General features: G+C 43.2%; 3 protein-coding genes across 8 annotated transcripts in view; all 3 read left to right on the top strand.

The window, feature by feature from the left end:
- On the top strand, nt 1-4,009 carry haus8 (HAUS augmin like complex subunit 8). Of its 2 annotated transcripts, none has more exons than XM_048976554.1 (10): nt 1-219; nt 668-726; nt 814-875; nt 1,203-1,335; nt 1,690-1,800; nt 1,885-1,976; nt 2,447-2,605; nt 2,754-2,895; nt 2,978-3,113; nt 3,778-4,009. In XM_048976554.1, the coding sequence occupies exons 1-10, from the start codon at nt 152-154 to the stop codon at nt 3,902-3,904; spliced, it is 1,089 nt and encodes a 362-aa protein (XP_048832511.1). In that variant the 5' UTR covers nt 1-151; the 3' UTR covers nt 3,905-4,009. The 2 variants fall into 2 exon arrangements, with proteins under 2 accessions (XP_048832511.1, XP_048832512.1); XM_048976555.1 differs by lacking the exon at nt 1-219 and adding an exon at nt 311-371.
- A 270-nt stretch (nt 4,010-4,279) lies between these two features.
- On the top strand, nt 4,280-8,667 carry sac3d1 (SAC3 domain containing 1). Of its 3 annotated transcripts, XM_048976550.1 has the most exons (5): nt 4,280-4,392; nt 5,295-5,684; nt 5,775-6,039; nt 6,976-7,252; nt 7,857-8,667. In XM_048976550.1, exons 1-5 carry the CDS (start codon nt 4,367-4,369, stop codon nt 8,318-8,320), a joined length of 1,422 nt encoding a protein of 473 aa, XP_048832507.1. In that variant the 5' UTR covers nt 4,280-4,366; the 3' UTR covers nt 8,321-8,667. The 3 variants fall into 3 exon arrangements, with proteins under 3 accessions (XP_048832507.1, XP_048832506.1, XP_048832508.1); XM_048976549.1 differs by having other exon boundaries at nt 5,295-6,039; XM_048976551.1 differs by lacking the exon at nt 4,280-4,392 and adding an exon at nt 4,403-4,787 and having other exon boundaries at nt 5,295-6,039.
- A 3,108-nt stretch (nt 8,668-11,775) lies between these two features.
- cpamd8 (C3 and PZP like alpha-2-macroglobulin domain containing 8) overlaps nt 11,776-18,265 on the top strand; it is a 49,670-nt gene continuing 43,180 nt past the window's right edge. The window contains exons 1-9 of one of the 3 annotated variants that reach the window (XM_048977146.1): nt 11,778-12,120; nt 12,246-12,384; nt 15,058-15,209; nt 15,675-15,697; nt 16,077-16,242; nt 16,381-16,433; nt 17,008-17,025; nt 17,765-17,819; nt 18,094-18,207. In XM_048977146.1, the coding sequence (XP_048833103.1) occupies nt 12,293-12,384; nt 15,058-15,209; nt 15,675-15,697; nt 16,077-16,242; nt 16,381-16,433; nt 17,008-17,025; nt 17,765-17,819; nt 18,094-18,207 (673 nt within the window). In that variant the 5' untranslated portion in view covers nt 11,778-12,120; nt 12,246-12,292. Of the gene's footprint in view, nt 12,385-15,057; nt 15,210-15,674; nt 15,698-16,076; nt 16,243-16,380; nt 16,434-17,007; nt 17,026-17,764; nt 17,820-18,093; nt 18,208-18,265 lie in introns of all 3 variants that reach the window. The other 2 variants (XM_048977147.1, XM_048977145.1) reach the window with 2 other exon arrangements.

Here is an 18,265-nt window from a genome sequence, read left to right as displayed (position 1 = left end):
GGTGTATACGCATGTATTATGTGTTGTTAGATTATTAGTTCATTTAAACTTATTATATGTATAAATGGCATCGTAAACTGGCATATTTTTGCTAAAGTGGGTTGCTGCCAGCCGGAAATAACCGTGTTGCACCGGCGGGTTTCTTCGAAAAATGATGGCGTCGAGAAGAGCTTCGACGGTCCACAAACCACTGAAAGCCGCTTTGGGGGATTCAGACAAGTGAGTTTCAGGCGGTACAAGGTCAGAAAAACCAGTTAGTCCAATAATATGTTTTCCCACTAAAAATAAGACATATTAACTTTTTTTTTTTTTTTTTTTGCAAAAAGGCAATACCGAAAATAATGAGTATTAAGAAGTTCAGAAAATATGTGGTACGCTAGATTTATTTATCCAAAGTGTCTGAAAAACACAAAAGAACTATATAGAAATTACAGCAAGCGAAATTGTTAACGAAATAATGAGCCCCAGGACCCTGTAATGGATTAGCGATTAGAAAACTGGGATTGGATAATCTGTTTTGGCTTTAAGTGGTTATATAAATATTAACCTTGAACTGCCTTTTATAAGTAACTTCGGAGGCATATTTCATATTACTCATGAATTGTTACTTATCCTTTAACAATTTTATAGATGTTTTTAATCTCAATTTATTTGCTTTTTGCTTTAGTTCAAAGGGTGCTAGTGAAAACAGCAGCGGCAGCTTTAACGGAACGACGAAGAAAAAAGGTATAGATGCCTTATATACGCGCGCACACACACTAATGATCTGTATTAAATATCTGCAAATGAAGCTGCCCTTTTCACATTTTACAGCTGCCGGTAGGGTAGTCAAGTCCCGTTATCTCCAAGCTGTTGACCGGAAGCAGCCCGCAAAGGTAACAGTCATGTCGCCTTTTCCCACGTGAAGTAGCAGTAGCTATAGTAACGTTTGGAGGCGTTGCTTTTACGCTAGAATGCATTCAACGATGTCAGAGGTCATCGTTTATGCAACTGTTCTTTTAATAATATAAGTAATATTCCTATTTTATCTGATAGCAATGCAAATAGACTGTATTATTTTTGACAGCTTGGTTACTGAGATAAACATCGTTAATATTAATATCTCCCACTGAGCATGAAATAAAACTGGTTAAACGTTTGCAGTTTTTTCAGGGGCCTGTTTTTTGGACGTCGTCTTAAATAGTTAATATGTGTATTTACAGAACACTGTGCTCAATGAGTCCACCTTTGTGGGACCAAGGCCTGCCTCCCCCAAAATGGGGAGTGGTCAGAAGCCCTCTCTGGGGATGTCCCCTCGACGCTCCATTGCTCCTCAGTCCCTTAATACTCCTGCATGTAAGACATACTGCCCTTGGAAAGACATTACACTGTTTTGTTTGTGTTTCTACTGTGTTTTTCATTTATCTTTTGTTGTTACTTTCTGCCTTTAAAGCACTTTTTGTTGTATGTTGAAATTATAAAATTATCATTTGAAAAGCCAGAACTTGGGTTAATTTATGTTTGAGTAGCTAATGGCTGATATTCAGGGTTCATTGCTAGTTTTTTGCTTTATACATTAGGAATTTGTTACTTGTCTTTTTTGAAGATGCTACACTGTAGCAGAAATTGGAAAATGTACAAATCACTCTCCTGATATTTTAATGATGTTGAAATACAGGTATGTACATTTAAGGTTTTATTTTCCCACAGCAATGATGTCCAGTATTTTGGAGCCTTCAAAATTGGGAGGAAGCATCCTACAGTCCACAGTATTAGATGGTCACTGCGTTCACCCAGAGTTTGACATGTCAGCTATTAAAGGCAAGCCTTGTTACCAAAGCATTTGCATGTTCATCTAACTAGGTGTGAGCAACATAAACCAATCTGTTATTTAAAATCATACAGAAAAGACAGTAAAACAGCATACGGCAGACCCGGAAAATGACAAGAAGTTCTTGGAGATGCAGACATTTATCTTGACTTTCGTCACAGCCAAGGTAAGACATTTTGGGTATAATACCTGTTGGTTTTATGTATATTACTCTGCTTTTAGCTGAGCAAAAATCCATAGCTCCATATATGGCAGTGGCCATTTGTTTATATAGCAGATTTACCATAGAGCCATAGTGCCTTAGCCAAAGTGCTTCACAGTCAGCAACATAAAAATGAAACAAAACCACAACAAAATGAATGAAAAGCACCATTGAGATACAATTAATAAGAAAAAGCGCAAAATAGACCAATAACCAGCAGCCTAACGGAAGCATGTGTTGTCAAGAGCGCAGCACCCATATCATTGAAGGACGTGGAGTTGCTATAGAGTATAAGTTAGTCTTCAGTGTGGTTTTAAACTCTTCAGTCTGAAGATTCCCTGCTGAAGTTCCGAAGTGCAACGGCCATAAATGCCCTGTCCTCCTTCCTGAGACGTTTACCTTTTTTTGCCGGGATAATTTGGCTTCAATCACAGATGGAGAGTAATGCACAGAAACTGAAAGAAGAGGCAGAAGGCAGCATATTAGCAGTGATGGAGGAAGAGGAGCAGATGAGGAAGAGGCTCCATGAGAAGAAATTGAAGCAGGTGCAGCTGGAAAAGTGCAAGCAATTCAATGACCTCCTGGACATGCAGGTAATATTTCTGAATTGCAAATGGTTGAAGGGATTTCGACGATGCTGACGTTTGATGTGATATTCAAGGTTGGTTGTTAGTCTTTCAGAGAAAAGTGTGGTTTAAAGATCAAGCTGTGGTTGATAAATCGGTCTTGATATATCTGCAGGTCGCAGCTCTGACCCCGGTAGTGGCGGTAGTGGAGCAGTTCGCACAGGAGTACAAAGCGTTCGCCACAGCGCTGGACACAACTCGCCACGAGCTTCCAGTGAAAAACTTCTACATTGAGGGAGATCGAAGGGAGTTTCTAGGTTAGAATATATGTTTCACATGCTTTTCTGATATGCTGCTAATACTTTACTTCACTGGAGACATTTCCGCTTGGTTGTGCAGATAAGGCAGAAGTCTGTCTGAAGGAGAGTGAGAAGGTATTACTGAGGTGTAGTGGAGCATCTCAGTCGGGTCAGGCTTCCAAGTTTCTGAGAGAGATCAAAGGTTCAACACAGGGTCTTGATGAGCAGCTCTCAAGGTAAGCCTGCAAAGAACTGGCAGATGAATAAATATATGAGTAATAATACAATATGGATTCCGCCCCTTTAAGCTGCTGTATGTGCCGTTTACATGCACATTGCACTATGTGTATAAACCATTGTGTCCAGCCCTGGTCCTGGGAAAATGTTATTTCGTGCCACTGTATAGCTGTATATAGATGGTATGACTATAACGCCCACCTCACAATACGTGACCTTAGGGTGCTTAAGTTAATAACTTTTTAAAGGGCCTAATGTTATTTTTTTCTGTTCAAGAAATGGTCTTCCTGTTAAATCATAAGCTGAGTTAATTGGGTGATTAATATACTGAGTAAAACTCAGATGCCATGTAACTGTCAGTTTTACACTGTTGGATTTATTTCCAGATATTTTGTTGTTCAATCTCTGTTCTACGGAGACATGAAAATCATTATCAGCTTGGTGGTGGAGACTGCCAGTCTGGTCATTACCCGAGTTGCGCAAAACGTGGTTCACGAGAGGGTGCAAATACAGAATTATCTTTAAAAATCAGTAGAGTGAATTCTGTAGTTTCAAGCTAAGACATGAGAAGTGTGGTGTGAGTGGACTTGTGGCTCAGGTTGAAAGATTGAGTTCTTCACTTCCAGTTTTTGATAGCTCTTTTGACTGACATGATTCTTTTAGAGTTTTCCTGGATGTTCTGGAACTCGCCGCTCTGGTCAGTCGGCAGGCTGTCGAAGTCCAGCGGACCTTGGAGGAGGACAGACTTGGGATGTTGAAAGCTCAGGCACTTTCCCTTCTAAGGCAATGAGCCTGCAGATGGGATCAAATATATTCCATCCTTTATAACTAAACTCACTTTTTGTAAATAGCATAATTTAGCGTGTGAATTTTAAATAAATAAATGTTTAAAATATACCACTGTGTGCAATTTTTTTCCTGTGAATATAGAAATAGGATTTTGGGTTTTAGTTTTTCTGAATATATGACAATCTGTTTGGAAAAACATACAGAAATACTGCATTACTAAACATTACAGGGGTTAATGGGTTAGAAGCATGGTCATTGATTATTTCAATAGAAAGATCTTGCATTAGTCGAATGAATGATATGCAAGTATAATATATAACGAATGCTAGTATGTCACAGATTAGCTATTTGATTCTTTGTTATGTAAAGCCCCATTCGTGCTTTCGTACCTCGGAAGTGACGCAGCGTAAGCATGAAACCAGCCTTGTGATTGGCGTGTTCATAGTTTGACGTAATTCTGCCAATGAGTAGGGAACCTGAGAATAGCTTGTGAGTATATGTTGATAGCGTTTTGTCCAACGAGTTTTTTTCCTCAAATCGTAACGTATATTGTGTAATGCCATGTACGAATATTGAACGGAATGTAGGTGTTTACTAATTAACGGTTGACAAGGTAGTTCGGTTGTCTCGTGCTGGTTAACGTTTTGTGTCTGGTCGCTCGATATTTACTATGAAGGAATAGTCACTGTAGACGACGAAATTTCTAGTATGCCGAAAACAATGTTTTCTCTGTCGGTTTAAATGCCCGTTATAATGATGCCGCAGTGTCACGAGCGCCATACTTCATTTTAACCGCCGTTTTAAAGTTTGAAAACTGTACGGTTTAAACTGTATTCGTAAGACGCGCTCGTTATTTTGTATTGACCCATCTATCGATTTCTCAGGTCAGAGTCACTCGCTTCATATTACACTTATTTGTTAAATTTATGTACTATCTGGTCTATTACTGTAGTGTTGTGACTTTAGTTTACATAGTTAGCATGCGCAAATTTAGTATCGATGAATCAACTTGCCTATCTTTTCATGTAATCCAGGAGTGGCCAGTCTTATCCGCAAAGGGCCGGTGTGTATGTAGGTTTTTGGAATAACCTTTAGGTGAACTGTTCAAACCCTGGTGTCAGGACTCTTCAGCCAATCATTCCTCTAATTAGGGAGTCGCATCAAAAACCTGAAGACAATGGCCATTTCTGGATAAGATTGACCACCCCTGAGGAAACTGCTTGGGTTGAATATAGACAAATACTCAAAATTCATTTTACATGTTATAAATACAAAGTATTTCATTAGTGTTAAGGATGTGACATCAAACAGCCCCTGAACACAAAATCTCAGATGATGGAAATCAAACCCCATGATTGACGTCATGCCTTTTTTTCTGTGGTGTCACACAGCCCTGTGCCTAGGGGACCTCACCCTCAGAGCAAGGGGAGGGGGTGCAGTCGGAAGAAGGACTCCCGCATGGAGGCACAGAAGAACGAGCAGAGGGATGGCCCCACAGAGCCCAGGGGCACCAGCACACTCGTGTGTCCCGAACGGGAACGCCGAGAGAGGGAAGAGCAGAAGAACGAGCAGAGGGATGGCCCCACAGAGCCCAGGGGCACCAGCACACTCGTGTGTCCCGAACGGGAACGCCGAGAGAGGGAAGAGCAGAAGAACGAGCAGAGGGATGGCCCCACGGAGCCCAGGGGCACCAGCACACTCGTGTGTCCCGAACGGGAACGCCGAGAGAGGGAAGAGCAGAAGAACGAGCAGAGGGATGGCCCCACGGAGCCCAGGGGCACCTGCACGCTCATGTGTCCCGAGCGGGAACGCCGGGAGAGGGAAGAGCAGAAGAACGAGCAGAGGGATGGCCCCACGGAGCCCAGGGGCACCTGCACGCTCATGTGTCCCGAGCGGGAACGCCGGGAGAGGGAGGCACAGAAACGGCTGCACCGCTTTGAAATGGTGCCGGGAACGGAGAATGACCGGCTTCCGAGGGCAGATCCCACACGTACCGTGAAGGAATACTCGCGGCCCGCCGCGGGAAAAGAAGCCACACGCCCCTGTGACCTGCGCCCCCCACCCGTGCTGTTCAAGACCGTTTGCTACCTGATCAATGCCATTGCCTTGTCCCCGTCACTTCAACCCTGGACGGAGGCTGGTGTTCGAAGTTGTTAAAGTTGTACTTTAGCTGTGATGTATTTTTTAGGCAAATGTCTAGGCAGTAGTCAGTCAAGCCAGTTTGCCATTTGTGCGTTAGTGTTATTTTTTATCAAACAGGTATAACAGCAAGAAAACAAGACATATATCCAGATAGTTAAGGATTTAATTCCTTCCTAATCTGTCTTAGAAGCTTTTGCTATTTGATAACACTGGTCAACAAAAACTTTCTCACAGAACAGCTAAGACATGTCTTTTATGTAATATTTGCATGTTGATTTCAGAAATGCACTCAGAATTTTACCCATAGTTTTTGATTGACGATTGTTTTAGGCTATATTGATAGTATATCATTTCTTTTTAAGAATGTACATGTATATTAGTTTTTTAATTTAGGGGAAATTATTTTATTTCAAGTTGTGAGCATATTTAAGACTTTGCAGAGGGGCATAAAGTACTATAAGTCTATATTGCCAGAGCTTACAAGCTGTAACGTCTTGACACATCCTTGGAACATTTCTGATGGGAAAAATCAGTCCCAGTGTGCTGGATGAGTTCTGCTGGACCCTTAAGACGGTCGTTCCTGAGGCCAGCAGAAAATCATACTTCCACATTTAAGATTAGTCACTCCTACCATGCATGCACACTGTTAACTTCACAGGAATTATATGAATATTTTTAATTTTGCATGGTAAGGAAATTCCGATTTGATATTTTAATTCAGTGTGAAAAAAAAAACTGTAAGATTCACCTATTTTTGATTCATATGACAAAAAGGAAGTAAGGAAATAAAAACTTGTTGGCCAGTGGTATGGTATACCCATCCACCACCTAGTACAGAGTCTACCCCAGGAAGGACAAAGTAGGGGCTCCCTGGGTGTGATGCTACTCTGTATCGTCCCTCTGACGTCTGGCCCCCTGTCTACATTGCAGGTGTATGACTTTGTGTTCGACCGGCTGCGCAGCGTCCGTCAGGACATGATCATCCAGCGGGTGTCTGGGCCTGAGTGCGCGGCTGTGCTGGAGAGGATCGTACGCTTCCTGCTCTATGCCTCGTACAGACTCTGCGAAGAGCCACTGCGGCTCTACGACCCGCGGATAAACGACACGCACCTGCAGGAGAGCCTCAGCTGGCTGCTGAGTTGCTACTCCGTCGGGCAGCACCCGCATCAGGAGGAGATTCAGGCTCTCAGCCTGCTCTACAACCTGGGTGAGTACCATAAAGCAACGACTGGGGAAACGCACCATGTTCTCATCCTGCGTAGCGCTTTTCCAGACAGTTTTTCTGTTTTGCATGTGATCTCAATAAGCATTTTTTATTTTTTTTTTGTTTTCAGTCATGCGATTTGACCAGCTGCGGATTTTTGCTGCAGTCTGCCTTTAATCCGGCCACAACTGCAAGGCTTACTAACCGTTTTTATCCTTGTGCTGTCAGGCTGTTGAACTCGGACTGTTTCTGAATAACTGAATGACATAAATCATAACTGCTATTATTGCTGCCTTCATACTTGTGTACATATTAAAATTTTGGAAACATACAATAATAATTACTGTATATTGTGCTACTGTCTACTTCCTGCAGCACCAATATTCTTGGGTCCTATATTGCGTACTGTGTACATTTTACTGTTATTTTGTATACATTTTATTACTCCCTCTTTATATATTATTCTTACTATTTATGACTCAGCCCCATACCACCAACTTGCAGCAGGTATCCAGAGAAATTCCATTCTCATTACCCTGTGTTTTGCCGAATGACAATAGATCTTCCTTTAATCTTAATCTTTTTTTCTTTTTTGCCGTATCACCAGGATCCACCCGTGCGTTGCAGCACGCCCTGGAGCTGCCGGAGGAGGTGCGAGCCGCGCCCGCGGTGCGTCTGGCACTCTCCGTGAACTACGCCCACATGGAAAGCAACCCCGTGCGACTCCTGCGTCTGGCCCGGCGACTGGACTTCCTGCAGAGCTGCGCACTGCACCGCCACCTAGAGGCCTGCCGCCGCCACCTGCTGCTTCTTTACAGCCACGGACACAGCAGCCGCAATTGCCGCCTCCCGCTGCGGGAGCTAGCGCGGCTCCTGGCCCTGGAGGAGTCCCAGGCGGCCCGGCTATGCCAGACCTGTGGGGTCTCAGTGAAGGGAGACTTTGTCTCCTTTTCCAAAGCCTCGTACGTGGAGCCACCACTGGGCGAAATGCGGAGCACACGCTCTTACGAACTGGTGGACAGGAAGCAGGGCGATCGCTCTCTGGCTGTCATCCTCCACGGTTCTCCCTAGACCTCCTCTCTTGTAATTATTTTAAGGTGTTTTATACAGATGTATGTATGTATGAATATTAATGCTGACATTCAGGATGCTTGGATTTAACGGACACACGACAAAAATAAAAGTATTTTGTTAAAAAAAATCTGTTCAAATGTGTGTTACCATATTTTTGGATCCTATATCGTGTACTTTGTACACATATATACCATATATACCACATATATGCCATTTATTTTAGGGAAGCCGATTTGAAATGCTTGAATTTTTTAGTCTTTTCTGTATTTTTTCATATGCTTTTACTCAGACGAAAAAAGACCCAAAAAAGTCTGATGCAAAATGAATAAATCTATGCAAATCCATGCATGTTTTTATTATCAGAGTTGACTTGGTGCGTTAATTAGTGCGACTGCAATTTAACCGAAAAACATGAAAATTACTTTGACTGAGAAAGTAAATGGACGAAATCAGTCTGTAGTCAAAATTCATTGACTAGATAAAAGCAGGCATTTTATGGCCAAGATCACAAGAATAATCATGCTTTTGGCAGGGTTTGTGGAACAGAGATGTGCATCATCCCCATTGGTCATTAACCCAATCCCCTTCCATCCTACAATTAATATGCACAAAGTGCATCACGTAACATTGTAGCTGCCAGGATCAGCGGTTCCCTGTCTGCAGGCCTTCCTGAGAGACTCGCGAATCAGTCTTCAAAAGATTTAGCTTAAAATTCAGTAGATAGGGGATGAAACAGGATTAAAAAAACAGTAGCTTTAGAGAACAGAGAAGTGGAAAAGCTTCTTAAAAATATTTTTTCATTGTACAGCTTAAGGAGGATATGGGGAGCCATAAGGTAGATAAGGGTGTGTCACAAATCTGGGCTGCAAATCTTGTTGGTGTGCAAAGGTCAGTTACGGAGAGCAGGAGTTGCTAGTCCTCATATTCCCCAAAGTGTCTCGCCTACTTTCACATGCTCATCCCTGATGAAATAGTACCTGACACACAATCACAGAAAGCTCTGCTACCCTCGGGAACCTAGAACTCCCAAGTTCCAAGAATCCTGCATGGGTTTCTGCCCTTAGTTCTGTATGCAGACTTATTCCCAAGCCTACTGTATCTCTGGAAGATGACTGCAGTCTACAGTGTCAGAAAAAAGTACCAACGTAACTTTGAGGGTCCAATTACTTGTCACTGGGGCTGCACTCTCAAGGGTCTGCCAGTTGTACCTTACCTGTCGGTAAATGTACCTTTTACAGTACAGAAATGGACAATTCAAGGTACATTAATGTTATTTGTACCACTGGGAGCGAATCTGTACCAGAGCAGTGCCCTTTTTTCTGACAGTGTAGGGTGAGGTATCTCTTCACTGATGACAGGCTTCTCAAAATCATGCCCGTCAACATTATCAATTCCTCCACGTTGAATGCAAAGCACTGATGAAATCATAGCTGCCAAAAGCGACACATGAGCTAGGAAATGAGACTTGGGGTTAGGACTTGTTTACTGAGTCAGCTTCAAGGTGGTTATACGTGATTTTATCCTTTGGCAAGACGGGATTTTTTTTTTTACATTCCACAGATAGAAGTTGACCAGTCTGTCATAAAGTGGCAAAATGGTGAATAGTGAAGGTGGCAAAATAAACATTAGTTCTAGACTTATTTTTTATAAGGTTCAGCCTTGGACAAGTCCTGAAAGACGCCACTGGGATTAAGCACTTGGGTAATGTGAGCATACATAAAAGATCAGAGGAAAATCTCGCCCTGACATCATCCAGGCTTGCAATTAGTGCATGGGAGGAACTTCTGACATGTCTGAGTAACAGCAAAAATGCCCATGAAATACATTCCCATGCACTTCATTCTGTTTGTGTAAAGGTAATGCACTAGACCCAATCCTAACATAATCTAAGACAGCACTGGCTAATGGGCAGGCCGTGGCCCACAGTGACAGAGATGCAGGCTCAGTGAAAACGTGCCAGGTGTGTGTGAATATCATGCAGCAACACTCTGTGTCTATAACTATGTATGAAACATGCGTGCTTTATCTATTTTTACAATAGTAACATTAATAATGATGAAGTCTTACTCAGGCCTATAATAGTTCTGTAGTCCTGAAAAGCATATAATATTTTACTTTATTTCAGCAATTAGATCCAGTAAGAATTCTTCGATTTCAGGATAAAAGTGAAAAGGCAGCATAATTTCTTCATTGAGGTAAATTAAGAAATGCTCTGTGACTCCGTACTGGATAAGTGTTTAAAAGATGGATGGATAAATTGGGTAACTATGGAAAGTTAAGTAAAGATACTCTAGGGATTTTTTGGTTTATTTCAGTGTCCAATATTTAGATCAGGACGGCAATAATTTCAGGAAGTAGATTCAAACAGGGGCTCAGCCCTGCGTGTACGAAATCGGACACTCTGTATTCACACTGAAGAGCTCATAAAATGAGGACATAGCGATCTGCACTTGCACCTCTGTGAAAAGCAGCGAGGAGAGAGATGGCGCGTTACTTTATGAAAATGCTGCAGGGCAAAGGTGTTTCTCTAGAACTTTTTACAAGAGGAAGTAAAATGTCATTTTTTTCACAGCTTGAAAGGGTTTTTTTCTGTCTCCAGCATTGCACCAAACATAAATATATGTTCTCAGGTTCTCTAAAAAGGTCCATGACTCAACGTTAAGAACTATTAACGTTTGAGCTCACCTTAAATTATGCAGTGTCAAGAAGTTTGGTGGTAAGTACTTACTGTCAATCCTCTGTATTTCTCTTACCCAAGTAAGTGCTTACGATGAACTGGGGCTCCCGGTCGAGTTAGTACAATTATAATTAAGCATTTTAGGGGACGAGTAAGTTGTGTAAGAGATGGGGTTGAGTCTTCTCTTTGTCCTGGACGTCATTTCATCATTGCATTCTTATTATCTTATTATCGGATGTCGAATGTATATATATTATTATAAAAATAATACACACACACGCGCGCACACACACACACATACACAAGAAAACAAAAGATCGGCGAGTGCTAAAAACGAGATTTAATAAATGTACAATTTATTTGTGAGCGTAACTGAATGCTATGCTCTTCGGCCACATGATGGGGCCATAGATCTGTATTTGAACGAAATTGTGCTCCTCTAGTGAATTACCACATTGCTCTTAAATTCTGCCACGATTTTAATTGCAATTCAATTTAAGTATCAATTGAACTGTTACTAGATTGTGTAATGTAATTGATCGCTCTCAAAGTCTGTTAGATTAATTATTAAATGCGTAATTGAACGAAATACAGTTGTCATTTTGAGTTATTTATTCTGTATTCGCTTTAAACGCAAACAAATATATTCTGTTATATACCCTGTAGTTAACTACAAACGGTGACTAAAAGCGAGAATTGATTTGATTGATCAACTAAAATCAACTCTTCGCTTTGCGAGTGGTCACTTCGCATGGAGTGCAGGAGAAGAAAAGAGGCGCTTTGCAGCTTAGAAAGGGACGGACCGAAGGGGAAACGAGCCGCGATACCAACTCGTACCATTTGTAGGAACAAAAGCTGAGAAACTTCAAAGAGGAGAGCATGCAAAAGAAAACGGAACGATGTCTCCACGAGCAGGAGATGCAGGCTGTTAAAAAATACATCACTTGTTTTATATAGAGGAACATTTGTGGGGGTGGACGCAAATAATTTGTAATGCTGAAATATGAGAGAGCGAAACTGAGGCGGGTGAATCGGGCACGCCAAAGGGGAGACAGTGTGTGTTTTCAGTGAAGTTAAGCTTACCAAAAAACCTGCAAGGAACAGGATTTCTCAAAGTGGGGTAAAACGTGATCCATATTCTCTGACACAAGGGGGGAATCGAGCGGCCGATTTCGCTTCTTTCAAACACTTCTGCACCCCTCGGCGGGTCGCCTTTATAACACTTATTATCCAAGCGCCTTTCAGATCGGAGAAGCTGCGGCGTCCCACGCTACGTTCAAGTCAAGATTACAATGAAAGTGGCGAAGTTCCGCAGAGCATCATGGATTCTTTCATTGACTGTTTCCATCTGTATTGTCACTGAAAGTTATTCACAAGACAGGCAGTGAGTAATATTATCGATTGTTTTATTTTTTAGATGAGCTAAATTTCCCGCATTTGATTTATTAGATTGGAGAAAATTGATGTATTAACTAAACCGTGTTCAATCAAGTTCAGCTGAACTGCCACTGCTAGCATTCAAAAGGCATCTTAATTGAGTTTTTGTGTTTTGTGTTGCGTATAGGTTTATGTATGCATGTATAGCGTTAGCTGAGAAGCAACAAGTCCGAGGAAAAAAAGCGCTGGGAAGCCTCTTCGGCTTCTGTTTGCTTGTTTGAGAGAGCACGGTCTTTTGTATAACTTAATTTTTTAGAGCTTTTGAAATCTGAGTAAAGCGTGCATTATAATATTTGCGACGTACCTTTCCGAAACATTACTAGATAGAAGAAGGTAATATTAAGTTTAAGATGTACTAACCCAGAAGGTACGGTATCTGACCCGCTGTATATTTCGATTGTCTTATTATGTGGAAATATGCATGAAACACGAAACAATTAAGCATCACAGACATTAGATGCTTGGTCTGTTGGAAACATGCGGGCGAACGTTTGAACCTTACGCACCATGACACTTGAACCACGATTTAATTTTAGGTTATTTTTCAAAGCAAAATGTCAGCGCTACGAGTACTAATGGAATTTATAAATACGTATAAGTTCACACGTATACCTGCCTGTTTCTCTGAATCGCAACGTCTGCATGAAAACAAGGAAAAACGCTAAAATAAGAAGTGTTTGGGTTTAAAGTTATCCGACAGGTTTTATATATCATTTCCCTCTAGTAAGATTATTAGATTAACTTGGCCGTGTCTGTGTGTATTCCATGTACTGTCGTTTTCCGTTCTCCAGGTTTTTGTCTTTGCTTTTTCCATTTCTTTGGTCTTTTCCCCGCCGGTCCCGCTGCACACCGAAGGGTTTGACTTCAGGCGCTTTGATGCGATCGGTGCCGCCGCTGTCAGCAGCGTGCCTGAGCTTAATACCCAGCTCCGGGCCTTTTTTTGTGGCGTTAATTGCGAAGGGAAACAGCCATTGCTGCCAAGTGTTTTACACAACCGGCTGCTGGGGGAAAATATTTGGGTATGAAACATGCGTGCTTTACCTTTCCAGAAGAACATCGGCGTTTCATTACAGGAGACGGCTTTATGTGTGTGATCTACAGCGTAGCAGATGAGAGAAGTAACAAAAAGTATGTAGCACTTAAACTCTGCAAATTTGCCAGTCCGTAAGTGTTAAAAACAGCCGTGGGCTTCAGCACCTGATATTCACTTACTTAGGAGCTAGTTTGAGCTTGAAAAAAATGGAAATGGGAGTATTAGGTGTTCTCACACAATCTGGTTTCTTTCTTAATGTTCAGGGATTTTGTCACGACTGTCAGGGGCTGAATCGCTCCTGACACCCCAGTACCATAATGCCAACCACCTGACCTCATGCTAAGTGAATCATGCAAAGGGGTTTTAGGTTCTGCGCCTGTTTCATTGTTGTCAGCATCTGTATGGCAGATCCATGCCCCAGTTGTACTGAAGTGTTGTGTTTTGAATCCAGAACATGGTGACCTTTTACCTTTCCTCTTTTAACAGCTGTTGTCTGCTCTCTGTTTATAACTGGAGGGTAGAAGTATGGTTTCTGTTGCAGAAAGCATAATTGGGTTACTTTAGGATGGAGGCGGAGCCACCTGACATAATTTTATCTTAATAGTGTGAAAAACATAATAGACTACACACACACACGCATGCACACCAACAGTCAAAGGTTTGGACACACCAAGCCTCCTACAAAGGAGAGTGATAGTGTCGCATCACATGACCTGGCCACCTGACCCAAACACAGCAGAAATGGTTTTGGACGGGTAAGACCAGAGAGTGAAGGGTAAGTTGCCAATGAGTGCTGAGCATATGTGGGACCTTCTTCAGGGCAGTTCATGGAACCGGTGTAGAGGAGACAATAGGATCAGCCAGTTCCTGGAGCAATTGGGGTTAAGGGCCACACTCAAGGGCCCAATGGTGGGATCACTCTGCCAACACAGGGATTTGACTCAGGAACCTTCTGAGTAAAAACCTACATCGCCGACCCCCCGACAAATTCAACATTTTGGTCAGTGTGTAATTACATATATTTTTCATTATTTTATAGTGTTGATGTTCTTCTAATTATTCCCAACTTTTCACTGGTGCTATATATATATATGTGTGTGTGTGTGTGTGTGTGTGTGTATATACATGTCATATAATTCTTATAAATAATAAAAAAATGTTCTTCCCATCTATCCAGCTTCTAACTGCTTATTTGGTATTGTGTGTGTTTGTGTGGGAGACTTAACCTATCCCAGGCAGCGTAGGACACAGAGCAGGGGAGCAGTTTCAGGATGAGCTGCCAGTGAAATGTAGGACACACACACACACACACAGAACAGACCCATTCACACACCCAGACTAAACACAATACCTGGAGGAATCCCACAAAACACATATTGTACACACATGGAGGCTGAAGCAATCGACCCTGGAGGTGTGTTATGTCACCCCCACTATGCCACTGTTCTACAATGTTTCTGTATGACCAGTAAACAGGCAGTGGGGCGTGAGGCATCCACTTCATCAATCCTCTTCTATCAGGGCCATCTCACTGGATGCTTCAGGTTACTCCCTAACCCTAACTGAACACCATCTGCTTCTTCCCAGGGGGTATTTGATCGCTGCTCCCTCTGTGTTCCGTGCGGGTGTGGAGGAAGCCCTGAGCGTCACCATCTTCAACGCTGTGGCGGACACGCGTGTGCAGGTGCAGTTGTCCGTGAAAGGCGAGGCCGTGGCCCACAGCCATGGCACTGTGCGTGGTGAGTCCAATTCTGACCTGAAAACTGGATCCGTCCATCTGACCTCCTATCTCTATGGTGGAATTCCAGTCTTGGCTCTGCTACCTTTTATTAAAACCAGGTTAAGCTGAAGGGTTTGGCCCGATATTACTGGCTATATTAAGGTGTACTGCAAATGTTGGTATGCCTATCTTAGCTCTCGTGTGTCTCTGTTTGACTTTAGCTGTGGCCGTTGAAGCTTGTTCTGCCTCAGTGTGGCATCGAACAAGCATAGATGTCCATTCATCCAGAAACTTTATCTTTATCTAGTCTTTAATATACAGCTTTTTTAAGGTTACGAAAGGAATCGGCTTTTCCAAATTCCAGTCATATCTTCTATCTGAACAGTCTGAGAATTCTGGAAACGTTCTGCTGCTACACTGTGCATGAAACACAGTGACCTGAAATTGTATGTCAGTTAATCTACTTTTCTCTATTTTTCTTTAGACAAAGGCACAATCAAATTGAAGGTGAGTTTTATATTTCCCATATGATGTAATGTCCCTTTCAAATGTATTATACCTAATAAAGTCTAGTAAAGTCTAGTTTGATTGTGAATCGCTTGTAATATAACATATTCAAAATAATCATTTTTGACACGGCAGAAATGCGACTAAGCATTTGAATCGTAATAAAAATGGGTTCTTTTTAGTTGTTGTGACACAATAGAAGTGAGGACAGTCCTCGGGACTCCAATCCGGTCCATCTGTTTGCTCTTTCCCAATCCTGGCTGGAGCCAAAACGTGGGTTGTCTGAGTCCCTGTGGACTAGGTTGGGAATCACTGATGTAGGAAAGTGAGTAGTGAAACAGAGGGGTGATACTGCTTTGGTTCACTCTGCCTTGATCAGGTGCCCCCTGGGTTGCGTGGACAGGCCCATCTGAAGGTCTGGGGCAATCGGCACCTGACCGAGGAGGGCTACATCTTTCACAATCACACCACAGTGACAGTGGACAGCAAGGGCACAGCCGTCTTCATCCAGACGGACAAGCCGGTGTACAGACCCCGGCAGAAAGGTCTCAGCCTGGCGTGCTTCTCTGGACTCACGATGGACATTTCAACAAGCTTCAGCCTGTTTCTCACCAGTGGACAACAAAACATTACAAATTTTCATGGCCTTATGGGTAACTGAGTCTTTCTCTCTCTCTCTGCAGTGCTTATTAATGTGTATTCAGTCATGCCAAACCTGAGGCCAGCGAATGACAAGGTAATGCACATTCTGCCTCTTATAAGGTCTGGTGCGGAGTCACTGGGGTGGGGTGGTTGTTTGTCTGGGGATTTAAAATATTATTGCTGTGGGATTGAGCCCTGACTCACAGACTAAACAAGCATTAATGCACTGTGCCGCTATGGGTAAGTTATCACTTGTAGGTGCTGTAAAGCTCTTTGTGAAGCAGAGCATCACACCAATTATGCCAGATAGTTTATTTGCAAGAAGTACAACCTCATCTTGTATGGGTGGGGGCGGGGGAGGCGATGAGCAGTGTGGGACTTTAATTAATCTTGTGCAGTAAAGCCAGAGGCTCCGTTTTGCTGGGCTTCTGCGGAGAGCTCTAAGCACCCTGTGTGACTGCAGGGAGTGGAGATGGACCAGGAGACAGTGTGCTTATTGATGGCGGGGTCATGAAGACCCCCCGCTGGCCCAGTGCTGAGCCGCCGATTACAGATGGCCCATTGTGGCACAGCGGCTCGGGTCCACGGCGACCTCTGTGTTTCTGATGTTTGCCCCCTTTTTTGGGCTCCCCTCTCCTCCACCCTGTCACCCCCCCCCCCCTTCACAGATGGACGCTTACGTTGTGGTGAGTGGAGGTCACCGGGACCACCCTGGGTGACGGGAGGGGGGTTTGGTTCCTCGCCACCCGGCAGCGCCTAGAGATTATGCAGCCAGTCGCTTCAATACCAGGATGCGCGCCATCCAGCAGGAAATGAAGGGATCGCCCTGTGACGGCAGGCCTCTCCTGCTGCCCTCGCATATACTCTCCTGGCTTTAGTTTGCTCTGCGGCTCTTAAAGCAGCGTTTCCCAATCCGGTCCTCAGGGATTCACAGTCAATCCATGTTTCTGCTCCCACTGAGTTCCATGCCAGATAGTTCACATTTTTGCTCCCTCCCAGCTCCCAATCCAGTCCCCAAGGATTGGATTGGGAAAGACTGCCTGAAACTGTTGACTCATCCCAGTGTACCAGTTCACACACAGAATCGAGAAAGCCCGGGAAAGCTGTGTAAATTGCTTAAATAGCTTCTCAGACATTTATATTAGTGTGAGGCTCACAGCCTTCCAAGTAGGAAAGCGTCTGTTCAAGTGCGCCTAATTGTTTGACTGACTGCCGTGACAATGTTAGTCTCCCTCCTTCTGTCCGTATGAGGTCAGAAGTAGGTCATAGGTCAGCAGCTGAAAGTACGCATTGTGTGGTTTAAAAGCAGATCACGTGGTCAGCCTGGTACATGAAGGATGTAATTTACCTGGAAAGGGGGCAAAAAGGGGGATATGTCTGTCCTGAAACTTAAGACTTAACATCTACGATTTATGTTGTTTTTAGGACCCGAGAGGATCCCGGATGATTCAGTGGACAGACCCCAAACCTTTGTGTTGCGGTAATGAGAATGACTAGAATATTCAGAGTTAAAGATTTTAAATTAACTTGTTCATTCTCGCTCTTATCTAAAGACAGACGTATGCATTGTTGTCGTGCAGCTTAAAAAGCCCAACCAAACATTAATTCAGCTTAACATTCATTATAGCAATTTGTGTGCAGTGCTCTGCTTGGAGGTTGAATAGTAAGGCGTTCATCATTTGGTGACATTGTGTTGATTTGGCCCTCCCAGACTTTCCACTTGTAAAAGAGCTAAGCCCTCCCTGTCCCTCCAGGAATCGTGAATATGAGTTTCCCCCTGTCGGACCAGCCGGTGTTTGGCGAGTGGCTCATCTTTGTGGAGATGCAGGGACACACTTACAACAAGTCCTTTGAGGTGCAGAAATATGGTGAGCCCATGACTTGGTCCTGTGGCAAACTTGGTGAACAGTATGCTGCACAGAGCGG

Source organism: Brienomyrus brachyistius, chromosome 15 (assembly GCF_023856365.1).
Source record: "Brienomyrus brachyistius isolate T26 chromosome 15, BBRACH_0.4, whole genome shotgun sequence".
NCBI lineage: Eukaryota > Metazoa > Chordata > Actinopteri > Osteoglossiformes > Mormyridae > Brienomyrus > Brienomyrus brachyistius.
This window is presented reverse-complemented; position numbering and strand designations above follow the sequence as displayed.